Below are 15940 nucleotides of genomic sequence, written 5' to 3' on the forward strand. Positions count from 1 at the left end.
CCTGCCAAGGCCCCCACCCGTCCCGACCGGTGAGCTTTTCCAGCAGAGGCCTGCTCCCCCCGCCACCCTCCCAGGACACCCCCCCTCCCCCGTCCTTCCACTGCTCAGCTCCCCCGTCGCTCACGTCCTCCCCCGGAGACCACGCACAAAGGCCTTCCGTACCTCTTGTTTCCCCCGCCGTCTCCCTGCCGCTGTCTCTGGACTTTGTCAATGCGAGGAAAAGGCAGGGAGAGACCCAGACTCCACTTTGGTGTAACTCACAGCTGCGCCGCGGGGAGGCCGGACCTGTCGCTCATCCCCAGGAGCTGGAGATGCAGGAGTGGGGACGACAGGTGGAGGACGGGAAGTCCTCCACAGAGCACATCAGCTTCATTGATGAAGAGGAGCTAGCGTTATGAACGGGTTAAGGGGAGACACTGCAGGTGAACAAGGAAAATATTTAAACTCATAGATATCACCGTGACATTTCCCCAATTAATTACTTACATTAGGACAATATTGTAGTTTTCTCACATTTTATGTATAAATATGCCAATAAGGCATCATCAGCTGTTTATTTTTGTTTAATTTCGGAGAAATTTACAAACAGGGTACAAAATTAACTTTTTGTCCACCAGCCTAATAAATGTTCAAATTTGACAAGCCACTCAATAGATTACCATTGTTTGCACGTGCATATTTTACCAGCATTCTACTAGTACATGGTGCTAATTTTTAACCCTGGTCACAGGTAGACAAAGTGTAGTAAAATAAACACCTAAATGTGTATTTTGGATGTTTTTTGTAGTGTGAAAGAAGGCTTATTGTAGAAGCAAAACAGCCATAAATCTCTAGATGGAAAAATAGATTTTTTGCTTATAGTGTCTCCCCTTAAGAAAACTCAGCAAAAGCGCAAAATTACAAAAAGAGTAGCAGGGAATGAAAGAGGTGGAAAAGTAAGTAAGTACGATTCAAACGAGGGAACAACTGAAATCAGATCAGGGAACGTGACGGCTGGATGTGGAATGAGAACCAATGGGAATCAGACCGCTGGTCCATTTCACACAGGAAGTGATCGGTCAGACAGAAACGTGCCCGGGAGGCCGAGAAACAACGCCAGCCGTCAGCACATCAGCGTGAAGGAGAAGCTTTCAACACTGATCAACCACAGAACTACAACAGCACAAATTGTCTTACAGTATGAACACTCCAGTAGCATCAGTCGACCCCCGGGACAGGACCAGATCTTTTTAACCAGTTCCAGTGTTCTCTGGAGCCGATAACGGATTATACAATGTTGCTTTTTAGATCCAGTATGGTCTTAAAAAAAAGGGGGGGTGGGCAGGTATACACATATCTCAGCGGGAAACATGTCTTTACCCGTGTCAGATAACCTGAGCCAGCACATAGGACCGGGAATGTAAACTCTTCATTCAGTCTCAGTCACATCAGGTCACCTCACCTGGAGAGCCAGTTCGCTACATCAATGGGATTATGTTCAAAATGTTCAAATCTGCCTCTCGGCTGGTGGAGGAAAACACTCAGCTTGACATCCAACCGTCTTTCAGAGTCGTTCACAGGCCCATCACTCCTGATTTTGTTTTTTAAAATTTGAACAGATAGGTCCACATTTTCTTTCCCTGTGAAAGAAGTACACAGTCGAGTCAACAGAGAAGCATACAGAGGAGCAGTGTGCTTCTGTTTGAGTGTGGATCTAAATCCGTTGGGTTGTGTGCCAAAGACAAAAAATGCAAGATTTACTTTATGTAAAATGTGTTGGGAACACATATTTAAAAAAACAAAAAACACAGCACCTATACGTAACTCTTTATCATCACCGTGACTTTTTACAACCAGCCTATCAGATTGTACAGCAAACTCCCACATCACTCCTTAGCTTTAGCCATCCAGCCATTCGTGCCTTCTCCAAATAAAGACAGAAATTCCCTGAAGTCCACCTGTTAATGACAAGGTGGCAAGCGTTTAGATCAAAATTGACAAAGAAAGCCATCCGTGTCACCCACAGAGGACACTTGCACCTTTTATTTATATACCCAGGCTGTGAATTTATTTATTTTTGTCGTCGAAAGCAATGAGGACATACTGTATATTGCATGTCTGGGAGATGTATTAGAAACAGGCTGGGGAGGAGAAGGTTTACCATCAAACTGCATGAACTCCACACGGAGTGTCACCTTCCCAATTCTTATGTAGCACACACACACACACACAAAGCACATCTTGCACACATTTTCTCATCATCTCCGACCCCTTTTTTTCCAGACAACAGCCTAATCCTAAAACCACAATACCCAGGCTGCATCACTTTGGAGGTCTCAGGACTTCTACACTTTTTTTCCTGTTGCTTTGCTGAGGTGCTTTGTGCACCACGTTAACTTGTAATATAAAAAGAAAGATTATTTTCTGTAACGGGGGAGGGGTTCCTGGACTCTTCACACTCGGAAATACGAAGATTCACTGAACAGAATTCCCATAGTTATCTGTGGAGTTCTGATCCTGCGGTTTACTCTGGGGGGGGGGATTTTAAATGCATGTCCCAGCTTTCTTTTTTCTTTGCATGAGAAATGTGCCTGCTTTTGAGCTGTGGAGGGCAGAGAGGGCTGATGGGAGCCGACAAACTGCTGGCCCTGTTGGAGGCTGTTGGGTTTCAGATGTTTTATTAAAGACTGCTGTTACATAAAAACGATTACATACTGTACAACAATAAAGAAGTGTTGTTTTGTAAGATCTCAGACTCCTGTGCTACTCTCAGGAACCAATCGCTTGTGCCTCGTAGTAAAATCAAGTCTCATAGGTGAGCATCCTTTCTCTGAAAAACTAAATCTAAGGGCTGTTTGAAAAACCTAGAAGGTCCTTTTTAAAATCTCTTCTTCACTGAAGATATTTTCAGAGAATTGCTAAAGGTCCCATAATGTTAAAGTTAGATTTCCATGACTTTTTTTTTTTTATTATAAATAAAGCGGGTCAAAGTACCGTATAAAGGCTGAAAGTGTCAAAACACTCTACCAGAGAAATGCACACAGAAACTGTGCTTTAAAACAAGATGCGGAAGACCCGGCAACGCTGTCCAATCAGAGCAGACTTGGCTTTTTTTCTGAGGGAGTCTTAAAGAGACAGGCGCTAAAACAGAGTGTGATACAACCTGAAAACAATGAGGCGTCCGCACTCTTAATTCTTTTACGCTAAAACGGAGCGTTTCAGAATGAGGATTAATCCGTGTATATATTCAGACAAACATTCTAGTATGAACCTGAAAATTAGCAAAATAACCTTTAAAGTCTTCTAACCATCTGTATGAAAGACAGAAAAAAAGAGCTGAAAATGGCATGTCCTTTACCTTGTAAAATGCAAGAAAAATAGCAACAATATAAACAAATACAACTAACAATACAATTTTAAAATGTTGGTTCACATTAGAAATTAAGCAAGGAGATTATTTCCGGCTAGTGTCTTTGCTTGGATTAGGAAACATTATTATTAAAAATATATTATAAAAAATATTTATATATAAAAAATATATTTATATATTATTTGTATCCATATTGCTAGAAAAGGGTTCTGGAAGATGGAAATACCGTCAGCACAGCGGTGAGGGTTGTTAAAAAATAACCTGGGTTTTTCAAACATGCCTGTTTTTTTTAGTTTTTTTTTAGAGAAACTGATAATTACCTCTGTGACTCAAACTCTGGAAATACATGAGAGGCACAAACTGCAAACGAAGCAACTATTAGCCACAATACAAAGTTAATGGGAACTTCACTTTACTTTTAAATAGTTCTGCTTTATTCAGACAATGTGAATGTGAGAGACTCCTTGTACCCTCCGAGGAGAAATAAGACGCAACACAGAAGAAATCCTTCAGGTCTGCATATATTTTCAATGGTAACATTCATTCTATCAAGAGTTTCAGTAAGGTTTGAAATGTCGGGAAAACAACACTCTAGAAATGTCCTGATGGGAGATAAATGATATGATCGAGGGAAGAAAGACAATGTAGCACTTGATTCTGGTGCAGAGGCTGCACTTAGTGCCTTTTCCCTCTAGGGGCCGGTCTCAAATAGATCTTCCTTTAATTCCTTCCATCCACTCTGTCCTCGCTTGCTTCTTAAAACACAGAGGAGAGAAACGCAGGAGCTTTCATTTATCCCTTTTAACAAAACACACACAGAAGAGGGGACTGCAGAGGAAACAGAAACGGACATTAAGTCTTATTCGACAAAGGTGTGAGGATACAGGCATCCTCTTATCTCTGGTGTGTGTGTGTGTGTGTGTGGGTGTGTGTGTGTGTGTGTACACGTACCCATGCCTGTTAATAGTAACTGCGCAGATCAGAGTAAGCACTCTGGAGCTACATTTCCCATTGGGATTATAAGGATTTTGGACAGAAGTTACAGCTGACCGTACACGCAAAACCACCGAGGGTCAGAAGAAGAAAGAAAGATGTTTTTTTTGTTTTTCCTAATTCACTGCAGAGGACTCACCCTACTGTGCCAACAATCATGGTAAACAGAATGAATGAAAACAAACAGAGGGTCACGGGGGAAAATAAAAATCCAAAAATATATATTTTTTTATATTTATATATATTTATATATTTACGAGGTATGTATCCACAAAAAAAAAAAAAAACACCCAAAATGTCTAAATAGGCAGTTTTGTTTTCCAAATGTGTCCTTGCTTGCAACGCCTTGAGGAAACATTATTATTAATATTAATTAAAAATAAAACTGGGAAGCTTTGCTGACCGACAGCTCTTCTCGTGTCAAACCTCGTAGTCTGATTCTCTGAGAGCAGAATCTCCGCTACCGGGAGTCCAAAAGCACCAAGAGGGCGCTGGTGTCAGGCTGTCGCACTCCAACAAAAGGAAAAAGCACCAAAAAAAAGTCCCAAAAAAAGGAAAAAAAATGTCACTTCATTGTTGAAAATTACAAAAAAATAATCAGGCAAACCCCTAACCGTTGATTTCCTAACAACCACTGTTTCAGAGTCTCCCAGGCGAGGTTTTGAGTGAGCTAAACTGTTGAGGTGGGGGGTTAGGAGTTGGGGGGGGGGGGGTAAAGGGAGGCCAGCCAAAGATCCGACAAAAAGGTGTCTTTGTGCAACAAAACAAGCCTCGAGGTTCAAGAAAACAAAAAAACAAAAGAACCGTTGGCAGGTGTCCTGCCCACGGTTGTTAGTGAGGCCGACAGTAGTAGATCTCTCCCCGCTGTAGTCACGCTAGGTACTGCTGCATCGCCGTCTTCGCCCTGACAGAGACACACACACAATCAGTCCACCCTGCTCAGCAGCTTTAATACGTTTATTAATGATTATTATAGTCTCGCATTGCCAGACCCTCCTCCACAGCGCTGTGGAGAAAGGTCTGGCTAGTCTACACAGCATTCGGAGATGGGAGAAAAAAAACACGCTCTGGTGTATTGGAACTTCTTTAAACCAATCACAATCGTCTTGGGTGGCGCTAAGCCCCAGACACACTGCCGGTGCCACTGCAATATAGCCTCTGGAAGGAACTTGTTTTGGTGGAAAATGTTCAAAAGGTTTTGTTGTGCAACAGAAAACTCAGATTGGACAGATAGTCTAGCTAGCTGTCTGGATTTACCCTGCAGAGATCTGAGGACCAGGTAACCATAGTCCTCAGAAATCCACCGGAGGTTAGAGCTACAACAGAGAAAGAGGAAGGTAACGGACATCTGGCTGAAATTAGGGACATCCCGGCCGAATTTCCGGCAGGGCCTGAACAAAGTGGGACGTCCTCGATATAGATCAATATGCATCTGATGAGAATGCTGTGTGTTTTATGATTTCATTTCTCTGGCCCACCTGTCGCAGAGGTTGGGGTCAGTGGCCTGGGTGAGTTTGTGCAGGATGTCCACAAAGCCCATCTCCCTCAGCTTATCCTGACGCTCCTGAGAACCTGGGAACACAGGATAATAAGCAGAGAAGGGAATCCATTAACAAAACATCTGACATCAAAAAATCCATTTCCATAAAAAGCCATTAATGGCTTTGTTGTTTGTTTAAGCCTTAAGCACTAAAATATGAAGTGTTTTGTAGACAACAGGTTTCACTTTGCGTCTCAAAGAAGTTGAAATTTGTTGAACTTTGATCTGAGCTGTGCTGACCTTTGTGGGAACAATCGCTGTTGACCACTGCTTGAACTGAAAGATGGGACGAAAAACCAATTACTTGTGTGTTTCTGAATGTTCCAAAAGTGTACAATCACATATTGGCATCATATCGAGACCAGACAGGACAGATATTGTTTTTGGTGAAATATGAGCATGCAGATGCAGCTTAAAAAACACTGTTTGACTCTCTGAAACGTAGTCAGCTACTTCAGGCAACATTAGCGTTGGTCCTAAGGTGGCTCCATGTGGTACAGCACCACCCGGAGTCATGGAGGGGATAATCCTGCACTGCACAAGAACCTTCAGGTTTTCCCACATCGCTCTGCCTCCTCTCTCTGACCCTGGTCTCTTTCTTTATTCCTCCTTCCTTTCAACCTGCGGTGTGTCCCTTACCTTCCTCCTCATTCCAGATAAGGTTTGAGATGCAGAAGGTGGCAGCGAGCTGTAGTTTGACATTCGAATGGCCCTGTGGGAACCAGCACAAGTTGGGGAAAAATTACAAGGGAGGAAAGTACAGAACAACAGCGCAGGTCACTTGGCCTCAATAAGAAATCTTACTACTAAAACCAACAACAGTGTAGTTTTCAGTTGGTACTGCATGATCTGCAACAACACCAAACACTTGATCTGATCACAAGAGTGAGCTACAGTAGATGGCTTTGCACAAAGTACCATGTAATATTTGATTTTCTGGAGCATGTCGTCATTGGTCATGATGAGTTCCTTGGCTGTGTTGCCGTCGGCGATGTTTGCTAGGATGCACAGCGTCTGACAGATAAGGAAAAGCATCGGTACGGTTATATGAACATTTTATTCTTCGTGACTCAAAAAGAAAAGAAAAGAAAAATCTAGATTGCCAACTGATTCTCACTGCCTTGCAGCTCTAAAAACTCCACACCACCACTGGACATGCCTAACTAGATATAGACTCTGCAGAATGTTAAAATGACTCTGCTGTAGGATGAATTCTGTATAAAACTCCATTCGGCAGCATGAAGCAGCGAGCGCTCACCTGTTCCTTGACCTCTATGCTGTGCTCCGCCTCCAGGATGAGCGTCACTGCCTGCATGATCTGTTTCCCATGAGAACTCATGATCTGGTCAATGTGCTGACAGTCGACAGGGGAGAGGAAAGCAGGAGAGAGTCAGTATGCATACTGTATTTAACATTTCGGAAGTTATGCATATTCAGCACATACAGTTGCTTGCATAACTTTACACACCCGCGCTAAAGTTGATTAAAAAGATGAATAAAAAAACATTTGGAAATTGATCTTAATGCCTTAATTCAAAAGAATTTAGGAAAGTCCAACCTTTTAAAGACAACAATTTCTTTGTGAATGAATAATGTAATGTAAATAAATAAATGTTATTACTTAACGTACAGGGGACAGAAGTATACACCCCCCTATGTTAAATTCCCACAGAGGCAGGAAGATTTTTTATTTCATGGATCAAGGATACTATGCATCCTGATAAAGGTCCCTTGGTCTTTCAAATTAAAATACCCCCCCCCATCACATACCCTTCACCATACCTAGAGATTGGCACTGCCACTGTACATGCATGCGTGTCTAATGCCTTAACGTCTACAGAACAGTATCGTCACGAGAAGGCTTCATTTACTGTACATTAGCACTGCTTCAAGTCGCTTATCATGTGTGTGTGTGTGTGTGTGTGTGTGTCTCTCTCTCTCTTTCACACTCACTGGGCGTGTTGACAGCAGGTTGCGCAGCAGACCGAGGGTCTTCATCAGCACGTTGGAGTCGGGGTCTGATAGCAGGCGGAACAACTGTTCTGTACCCAAACTCCGAACGATCTCCACCTTCACCTTCTGATCCGCCTGAAACGCCATGTTCTAACACACACACATGTTTCGGTACAAAAATAATCTGTCACTGCTTGAAAATAAGAAGATGTTTCATTGCATCCAAACATGTAAAGTCCTAAACGTAACCTTCCAGGATTGTGATGGTTGTAAGAAACCCTCCATCTTCTTACCATCAGAGCCCAGATGCCATTGACCCTCAGAGCAGGACTGTCACTCTGGGTCAGACTGCATAGTAACTCGATCACCCCCGACTCCAGGATGGGCTGCGAGTCAGAAACAAATGCTCTCAATATTAACGTAATACAATCTGTTCTCTCTCTCTCTGTGTGTGTGTGTGTGTGTGTGTGTGTGTGTGTGTGTGTGTGTGTACCTCTTTGCTGGGAGAGAACTCCAGCAGTAGATTGCATAGTGTAGACGAGGCCATGACCAGGACTTCATCCGGAGCGTTCTGCAACATCTACATACAACTTCTCAGTCAGTACTTTGAATTTAAAGTGATGTTATAGCATTATTATAATAATAATAATAATAATAACAACTTTTCTTTACATAGCACCTTTCATGAAACCCAAGGACACTTTACAGAATTACAGTGGCCATACTAAGGGAGGTTGTAGGCCGTGGTAAACAGATGGGGTTTCAAGAGTATTTTTTTTCCCAGGGCTGTACAGTGGCTTGCATAAGTTTGCACACCCATGCTAAAGTTGATTAATAAGAGAAATAAAAAAAAGTTCATCTTAATGCCTTAATAATAACAACAACCTTTTAATGACACTAATTTTCTTTGTGAATGAATAATAGTTATTTTAATTAAAATAATCCCCCCCATCATCACATACCTTTCACCATACCTAGAGATATTTCAGCTTCATAGCTGGTTTGATTTGCATTGAGATATAATTTTAGGGAAAGTTCCCCATGCCGATCTCTATTATGAAGGGTATGTGATGATCTGCCTCTAAGGGAGTTTAACATGGGGGAGTGTATACCTATGCCCCCTCTATTTTAAGGAAGAACATTTATTTACAACAAATTATTCATTCACAAAGAAAATTGGTGTCCTTACAAGGCTGGATTTTCCTAATTTTTGGATTTTTTTTTTCTTCTTTTGAATCAACTTTAGCACGGGTGTATTAACTTGCGCAAGCCACTGCAGCATTTTGGATATCTGCAGGGAGGGTGTTCCAGAGGGATGGGGCTGCAACCCTACAGGTACAGAGTCTGGTGTGGGGGAGGGAGTGCAGGCCAGCGTCTGAGGACCGCAGGCCTCATGGATGGAGGAGGTCAGAGAGGTACAGTGGGGCCATTAGCTTAAATATCTTCTTTTTTAACTCTGGTATGTAATTTATTCAGTTGGTTTTATTTATTTAAAAAGGAAAAAACGTTTAATTGTCTTCTTGTTGTAATCGTTTAGTCTTGTTTAAATGTTCTGTTCTATTACCTACACGAGATTTCATTCATCTTTGGGCTGCATGCTTGCATGAAAGGGGCTATATTGTGTTTAGAAGTTTAGAAGAACCATTGAAACCCTAATCCGCACTCCACTGACCTTCATGAGGGGCTTCCACACCGCGTGGTCATGGAAGCTGGTCCTCAGCTGCTGTACCGACCGCGACAGGCTGTGAAGACACCTGGGAAAAACCAAACCGGACAAATAAGGTAGCGGACAGACGGGGGAGAGTTTAGTCACAGTTTAATAACAGTTATGTCAAACTTTAACCAATTATTTTGACATTTTGATATAAATGGATGCCCGTCCGGCGAGTTTCCCGCGCAGAAACTCGAGTGAAGATAATTATCTCTTCTTAAGAGTCCATCGTGTTTTTGTAGTCCTCTGTGTACTCCTTTCTACTAGTAACTGCGGGGAGTGGGGTGTCACATAAGGCATCCATCTTGTAGACGCGGGGACAGTTTTGTTGCTATTTCTTAGAATTCCAGAAAATACGCACTACAGCTTTAAATGCATTTTGGTCATAAATAAAATGACAAGTGGATACAAAAGGGTTAACTGTGTGTAGAAAAACAAGAACAATATTAAGACTGCTAATTAACACAATTATACAAATTAAAAAGCAATACTGCCTGTTATCTATTAACGGCTTTTAGTGTGATTTAGACACTCAGAGAGGAGACATTACGACACAGTGAAAGTTTAGTAAATGTCCCAAATTACAATTGATTAAAAGTAAACTCAGTGACTGAAATCAATTATCAAAACGGTCCTAGATTAATGCAATAGTTGACAACTAATTAGTTGTTTGTTTAAGCGTAGCAGCTCTAGACTAAATGGAGTTTAAAGGAAATATTGGAAAGCTCCGATGTCAGGGTAGGAAGTTTGCACCGTACCTCACGGCCGCCAAACGGACTTTAATGCTGGATTCTGATAGGCCACTGACTATGCGGTCCATCATGTTCTCTGTCTCTGTGATCTGGTGACCAAAAAAAAAAAAAAAGAGAGGAGGAATTATGACATGATTATGTATGTGCACTATTGTACATGTAAACCGAAACACACCCATGGAGGAAAGGTCACCTTTTTGCGGATGTCCTCGTCGTTGGAGCCTAGTGAGGCGTAAAGTTTGAAAGCAGCTTGTCTCAGTTCGTGGGCATGCTTCAGGTCATGGTCCAGCTGCAGATGACAGACAGACAGTCAACTGGGGGCACAACTCTGATAATAATAAACAAGGATATCTTATCTTTAAAGTTCATAGAAGTCTCAAACATTTTAAAGGCTTATTTTTTACTGCCTAATAATAAATGTTTGATTTATATTTTTAAAAAAACATTCATAATTAGACTCACTTATTAAAACAAAAAGGTACATTCAGACACATTAAGGATAATTGGGTCATAGCTGATTACAATAACATGCACTGGCATAAGTGCTGTCTGGAAGTCTGAGCAAAATAATCTACTTTGATGAAAGACATTGCTTTTTAATTGTCCTTATTAAGAAAAGTTATTCTGATTATGGCTCAAGGGCTCTTCTTGTACTTTGGGTTTAGTACCAAATAGCAAATGTTTGCATGCTAACGTGCTAAATTAAGACGTTGAACATGTTAAACATCCTACCTGCTAAACATCAGCATTTTAGTATTGCCATTGAGAGCGTGTTAGCATGCTCACGCTAGCATTTAGCTCAAAGCACAGCCTCACAGTGTTACTAACATTACTGGGAGTGTAAGGATACGTTTACACCTGGCAAACACATGCTCTTCTCCTCCATGGATGTGAAATACACTGTATATGGCGTTTGAGGCGGAGCGCCGTTCATTCCTATGAGAGTTGCTCAGTGACGCACAAAGCCTTGATGGACCAAAAAATAAAAATAAAAATAAAACATGACCCGGATGATCGGGTCTGCTTCCGCACTGTGAGGCCCGTAGAGCAGGCGTACTTGAGACCTCCGCTTTATGTCACATAAAAATATTTAATGGTGCAGTTCTACTAGTCTTTCCAAATGTTTTTGGAACCAAATGGATCAAATTCTGATAGTAAAACGAGTTATTTCGAGAGGCTCTAAAAAATGTATCTACTGATTTACAGGCGTGTCTTTTGCCAAGTAAGACTATGGGAAAAAAAGTATTTTTGGGCCTGAGGGTGCCTGTTCTTATCCCATGAAAAGTGCCCGCTCAGGCCCACTGACCCACCCTCTTGATGTCCGTGATGGCAGACACAGAGCTGGGGTATTTGAAGTAGTCGGCTAGCATGGCAACCAGGTGGTCGGTGGTGCTGGCGATCCTCTGCAGCTCTACGTCGGGCTCCATCAGGTAGGCCAGGGTCTCTGCACCCTCCACCCTCTCCTCAAGCAAATGTTCTTTACTGCACATCCGCACGAGGCACGGCAGGGTCTGGAACGGAAAACAGGACAGCACATGCAGTGAGTAAAGAAGTGCCACTGGAACCCCAGAATGGGAGAGGACTGAGACATGTGTTGGAGGGTGACAGCATTTGTTTTTGGTATTTATGCATATCATGAATTTGCTAAAGGTACCGTTGTTATGTTATGTATAACATGTGTAATTTGCTTTTTGTTTTTTGTGTGTGGCTCTCATAGTAAAACAGATGTTAGGAGAGAAACTTTGATGTGTGTTGGGTCAGAGGGTGGGGGGCTTGTTAGAAGTTTTATCATAAACATTTTAGTAAAACAAAAAAAAGTGCCACTGATACAATTGAGTTGCAGTTGCAGAGGTCTTGGAAAAGGCTGACCTTTAGGACTATGCAGCTGTCGTCTGTCCTGATGGCCCCCGCTCGACACATGTACGTTAGACTGGGACAGAAGGGGGTGGGGGGGTGGGAAGAGAGGACGTTTGAAGGAAAAGTATACAGGAAATAAAGTTGTTTATTTTTAATTCATATAAATTTGTGCCACTCACCATTTTGCCGCCGTTAGCTGCATTTCAATGGGTTGATCCCTTTGCATCATTCTGACAAATACCTGAGAGAGCAGCTCGCCATCCACCAGCACTGACAACAAAGACGTAGATAAACAGTGTTTAAAAGTGAAATGAAGAGAAGAGTCTCACATTGGCAGACCTATCGCTATAGCGCTGTGGAGTAAGGTCTGGCTACACCACAGATGCATTCTGGGATAGGAGGAAATAACGCTCTGGGTTGTTTGCATTTCTTTAAACCAATCCCAATGGTCTTGGGCGGTGCTAACCTCCGGACACAGCGGCGCCGGCTCTGCTAAGTAGTCTCGGGAAGGAACTTGTTTTGGTGGAATATTTTCACATCCGCAAATGAAAAGGTCACATAAAATATGAAATGAAGTTAATTGTTCACACAATACAGTAACGTGAGCTATTATCAGGATACATGGTTAAACCTCATTAGTGTATATCTGTGTGTACTTCGTCCACCGCAATCCCACCAACTGGTCCCAAAGTTGGAGGGTAAATGCTGTAGACATACTGTATTCTTTTTAAAGCTTTATAATCATTCCCTGAAAGAACCCAAGCAGGCCTGCATTGATGCACAATCTATATTGTCTTCAAAACTTGCCATTTTCAGTGTGTAGCTTACCAGCTCAAAGTTTGTTGTTGTTTGCCGTAGCAAACAGTGATTTTGATATTTGGCAAAGCACAGAGAGCAGAGCATCTTGCACTTAAGCTATGCGTTGGATGTCAGGCTATCCTGGAAATGTACCGTTGATCAGACTGAAAGAAAAGAGACTCACCATTCACCAGTGTCATGGAGACCTGAGAGTTCTCATAGGCCAGGACTGAGAAACACTTTAACGCCTGCATCCGGACCTGGGGAGGCAACGAGGTCGGAAGGAGAGAATGATAATACAGAGGTAATTGTGTGTGAAAGGTTGTATTTTGCAATTGGGTTAAGAAATGTAGTCACAGAGAGACAACCGTATACCTTATAAGAGGGTGAGATAAGTAGAGGGGCAATATTTTGGATGGCGCTGTGGTTGAAAAGAACCGTCTGGTGCTCTGGGGTCTGGAGACAACAAACATCCCATGAACAATGAATCTTCGTCTGGCTACAAGTGTGACAGACTCCACTGTGTTTGTGTGTGAACAAATACCAACAAATACCTTACAACAGTGGGAGAAGATCTGGGTGATGTACTCCTGGGTTCTCTGTGAGCGGCTCAGTAGAAACATTAGATGGGGAATCACAGTGGGGTCCTTAAAGAAAAACAAAAAACATCACCAAAGTGTAATTTGAAATGAAGATTCTTAGAATTGGCCTTGTCCTTGCTATGTAGCTTAACAGTTTGGTTACAGCAATCCTGTTAATTTTCTCCAAAAGGATTTTGATTATGGTGTCTAAACGGACTGGCGGACTGAGCACAAGCTACGAGGTTGGGAAACAAAGGTTTTTGTCCCAGTAGAAGCCACAAGTCTGTATATTAATAAACTTGTTTTAAAGGTCCCATTGCACTTTATGAGGTTATGAGGTTTATTTACGTTAATATGCGTTCCCCCAGCCTGCCTATGGTCCCCCAGAGGCTAGAAATGGAGATAGGTGTAAACCGTACCCTGGGTATCCTGCCCTGCCTTGAAAATGAAAGCTCAGATGGGCTGATCTGGAGTCTTGACCTTTATGAGGTCATAAGGGGAAAGGTCACCTCCCCCTACTTTACTAGAGACTTACTTTGGCCCATAAGAGAGAGACATCATGGCTTTCAAACGAGCAAAGTGGTAGTTGGCCCCGTCGTCCTTAAAAGCTACAGACTCAGAAATGACATACTTCTGGTCCGCCTATCAGATACACCGATGTGATTGGTGCAGCTCGGCTACAAGGGCATTCGCTGTTTTCAAAATGGTGACAAATTATCTTGTGGCTTCTATGCTCCGTTCCAGGTTTTAAATTCTTTATGTAAGCATTTTCTGAAACGTCAAGGGAGCGATTGAATTGGGGGAAAATAATCACTTCTGGAACCAGAGCGGTTCACAAACTAGGCGGTCCACTGTTGAACTCTATACCGTACAATTGGAGGAACCCTAAACTGATAATGTCTGTATGCAGAGTAATTGTGTATGTGTATGTATATATTTATATACTGTTTCCGGCAGAACGTGTACAAGACAAGTTACCGTATAGAGCAGCTGCACAGGGGTGACGGGACTGATGAAAACCGTTCTGAGACATCGAAGACACGCTTCAATGAAGATCAGTTCCGGACACAGTAGACCTGGTAGCACAAAACACAGGTGTTGCATTAAGTCTGTGTCTCAGCAAAGATGGTGTCCTCCGCAGTAAGTTTTTGCATGTTTGTGTGTGTGTGTTTGAGTGTGTGTGTATGTGTGTGTCCTAACCTTGAAGAAGGGCAGGGATGATGTGACAGTCCACCAGGGACTTGATGTTGTTCTCCGTGCCCATAGCTAGGCTGCCCAGCACCACGGCACACTCGATCCGCAGCTCCAGACTGGACGAGCTCTGCTGGAGCAAGTATAGTAACCTGGAACCATTGAAAACACACACACATGCACAAGTTTACTGTAGAGGGTGCTAAATGAGTAGTTTCCAACCTTTTCGGTACCCCATAGTCCTGTGAGATAAAACTTTAGTATCAACGACAGGGATTGTTCAGGTGCCGCCCGAAATCCCGCTAGATGTCCCCCTTTTTCAGCCCAGTATCCGTCACCTTCTGCTTTCTTTGTGTTGGCGTTCTAACCTCCGCTAGATGTACGTGGACTAGCCAGGCCCTCCTCCGCGGCGCTGTGGAGGAAGGTTTGGCAATGCGAGACTAAATGAACTCACGTTCACGTTTTAGCTACCTGTTTGCTTGCTTTATAGTTCTCACGCACTCTCACATAACTGCAACATATGGTGTTTAGGTGTTCAATTAGTATAAACATATGGATTCGTTCTTCCAATCAAATCATAACTTCAATTTTTTCCAAATGACAAAAACCCTTGACCCTGGCAACTCCAAAAGTAACCCCTCGTGTACAAGTACCCCTGATTGGGAATCACTGTGCTAAAGAACCTGTTAGTGACGCTAGTAAGTTAACACTGGACAGTTCTGCTATACTTCTAATCCAGTTTGTATTATGACATGGTCATTTTTAGGGTCTGTTTGAACAAAAGCATGTTATGTAAGACCAGTGTTGTGTCTGCATCTCGAGTGTACTTGAATGAAAATAATGTTTTAACGGTCACAAAGACAAGGTGGGAAGGAGTGCAGAGACGAACCTCGGCACAGCTCCGAGGACGATCAGATTGGCCTTTTGCTTGTTGTTTCCTATGACGGCATTCTTCATGTCACTGTGAACACACGCGCACACACACACACACACACTCCTTGTCAGTCGATCTAAGGAAACTCTGCAATCATTAACATAAGTTTGAACGCTTTTGAGCACGCAACACACAGAATAATTCTTCCCAGTTAATTAATTGTGATGTCTGTGTTCCAGTAAAGCACGTCAGATACACTCACTGGCCACTTTATTAGGTACACCTGTCCAACTGCTCGTTAAGACTTAATTTCTAAGCAGCCAATCACATGGCGGCAACTC

The 15940-nt window shown here is 42.6% G+C and overlaps 1 protein-coding gene across 3 annotated transcripts in view; it reads right to left on the reverse strand.

Annotated features, from left to right (window-relative positions):
- Window positions 1-3653: 3653 nt before the first annotated feature.
- armc8 (armadillo repeat containing 8) overlaps window positions 3654-15940 on the reverse strand; it is a 16762-nt gene continuing 4475 nt past the window's right edge. For 2 of the 3 annotated variants that reach the window (XM_034885875.1, XM_034885877.1), the window contains exons 3-23: window positions 15615-15686; window positions 14735-14877; window positions 14513-14610; window positions 13508-13600; window positions 13329-13409; window positions 13138-13213; window positions 12335-12425; window positions 12168-12228; window positions 11609-11809; window positions 10492-10587; window positions 10305-10387; window positions 9508-9589; window positions 8329-8415; window positions 8129-8221; window positions 7836-7985; window positions 7141-7236; window positions 6801-6896; window positions 6522-6594; window positions 6123-6158; window positions 5821-5914; window positions 3654-5246 (exon numbers count right to left, since the gene is read on the reverse strand). In XM_034885875.1, coding sequence (XP_034741766.1) covers window positions 5213-5246; window positions 5821-5914; window positions 6123-6158; window positions 6522-6594; window positions 6801-6896; window positions 7141-7236; window positions 7836-7985; window positions 8129-8221; window positions 8329-8415; window positions 9508-9589; window positions 10305-10387; window positions 10492-10587; window positions 11609-11809; window positions 12168-12228; window positions 12335-12425; window positions 13138-13213; window positions 13329-13409; window positions 13508-13600; window positions 14513-14610; window positions 14735-14877; window positions 15615-15686 — 1936 coding nt within the window. In that variant the 3' untranslated portion in view covers window positions 3654-5212. The remainder of the gene's footprint in view (window positions 5247-5820; window positions 5915-6122; window positions 6159-6521; window positions 6595-6800; window positions 6897-7140; window positions 7237-7835; window positions 7986-8128; window positions 8222-8328; window positions 8416-9507; window positions 9590-10304; window positions 10388-10491; window positions 10588-11608; window positions 11810-12167; window positions 12229-12334; window positions 12426-13137; window positions 13214-13328; window positions 13410-13507; window positions 13601-14512; window positions 14611-14734; window positions 14878-15614; window positions 15687-15940) is intronic. The other variant, XM_034885876.1, reaches the window with a different exon arrangement.

This window comes from Etheostoma cragini, chromosome 11 (genome assembly GCF_013103735.1).
Source record: "Etheostoma cragini isolate CJK2018 chromosome 11, CSU_Ecrag_1.0, whole genome shotgun sequence".
In the NCBI taxonomy this organism is placed as follows: domain Eukaryota; kingdom Metazoa; phylum Chordata; class Actinopteri; order Perciformes; family Percidae; genus Etheostoma; species Etheostoma cragini.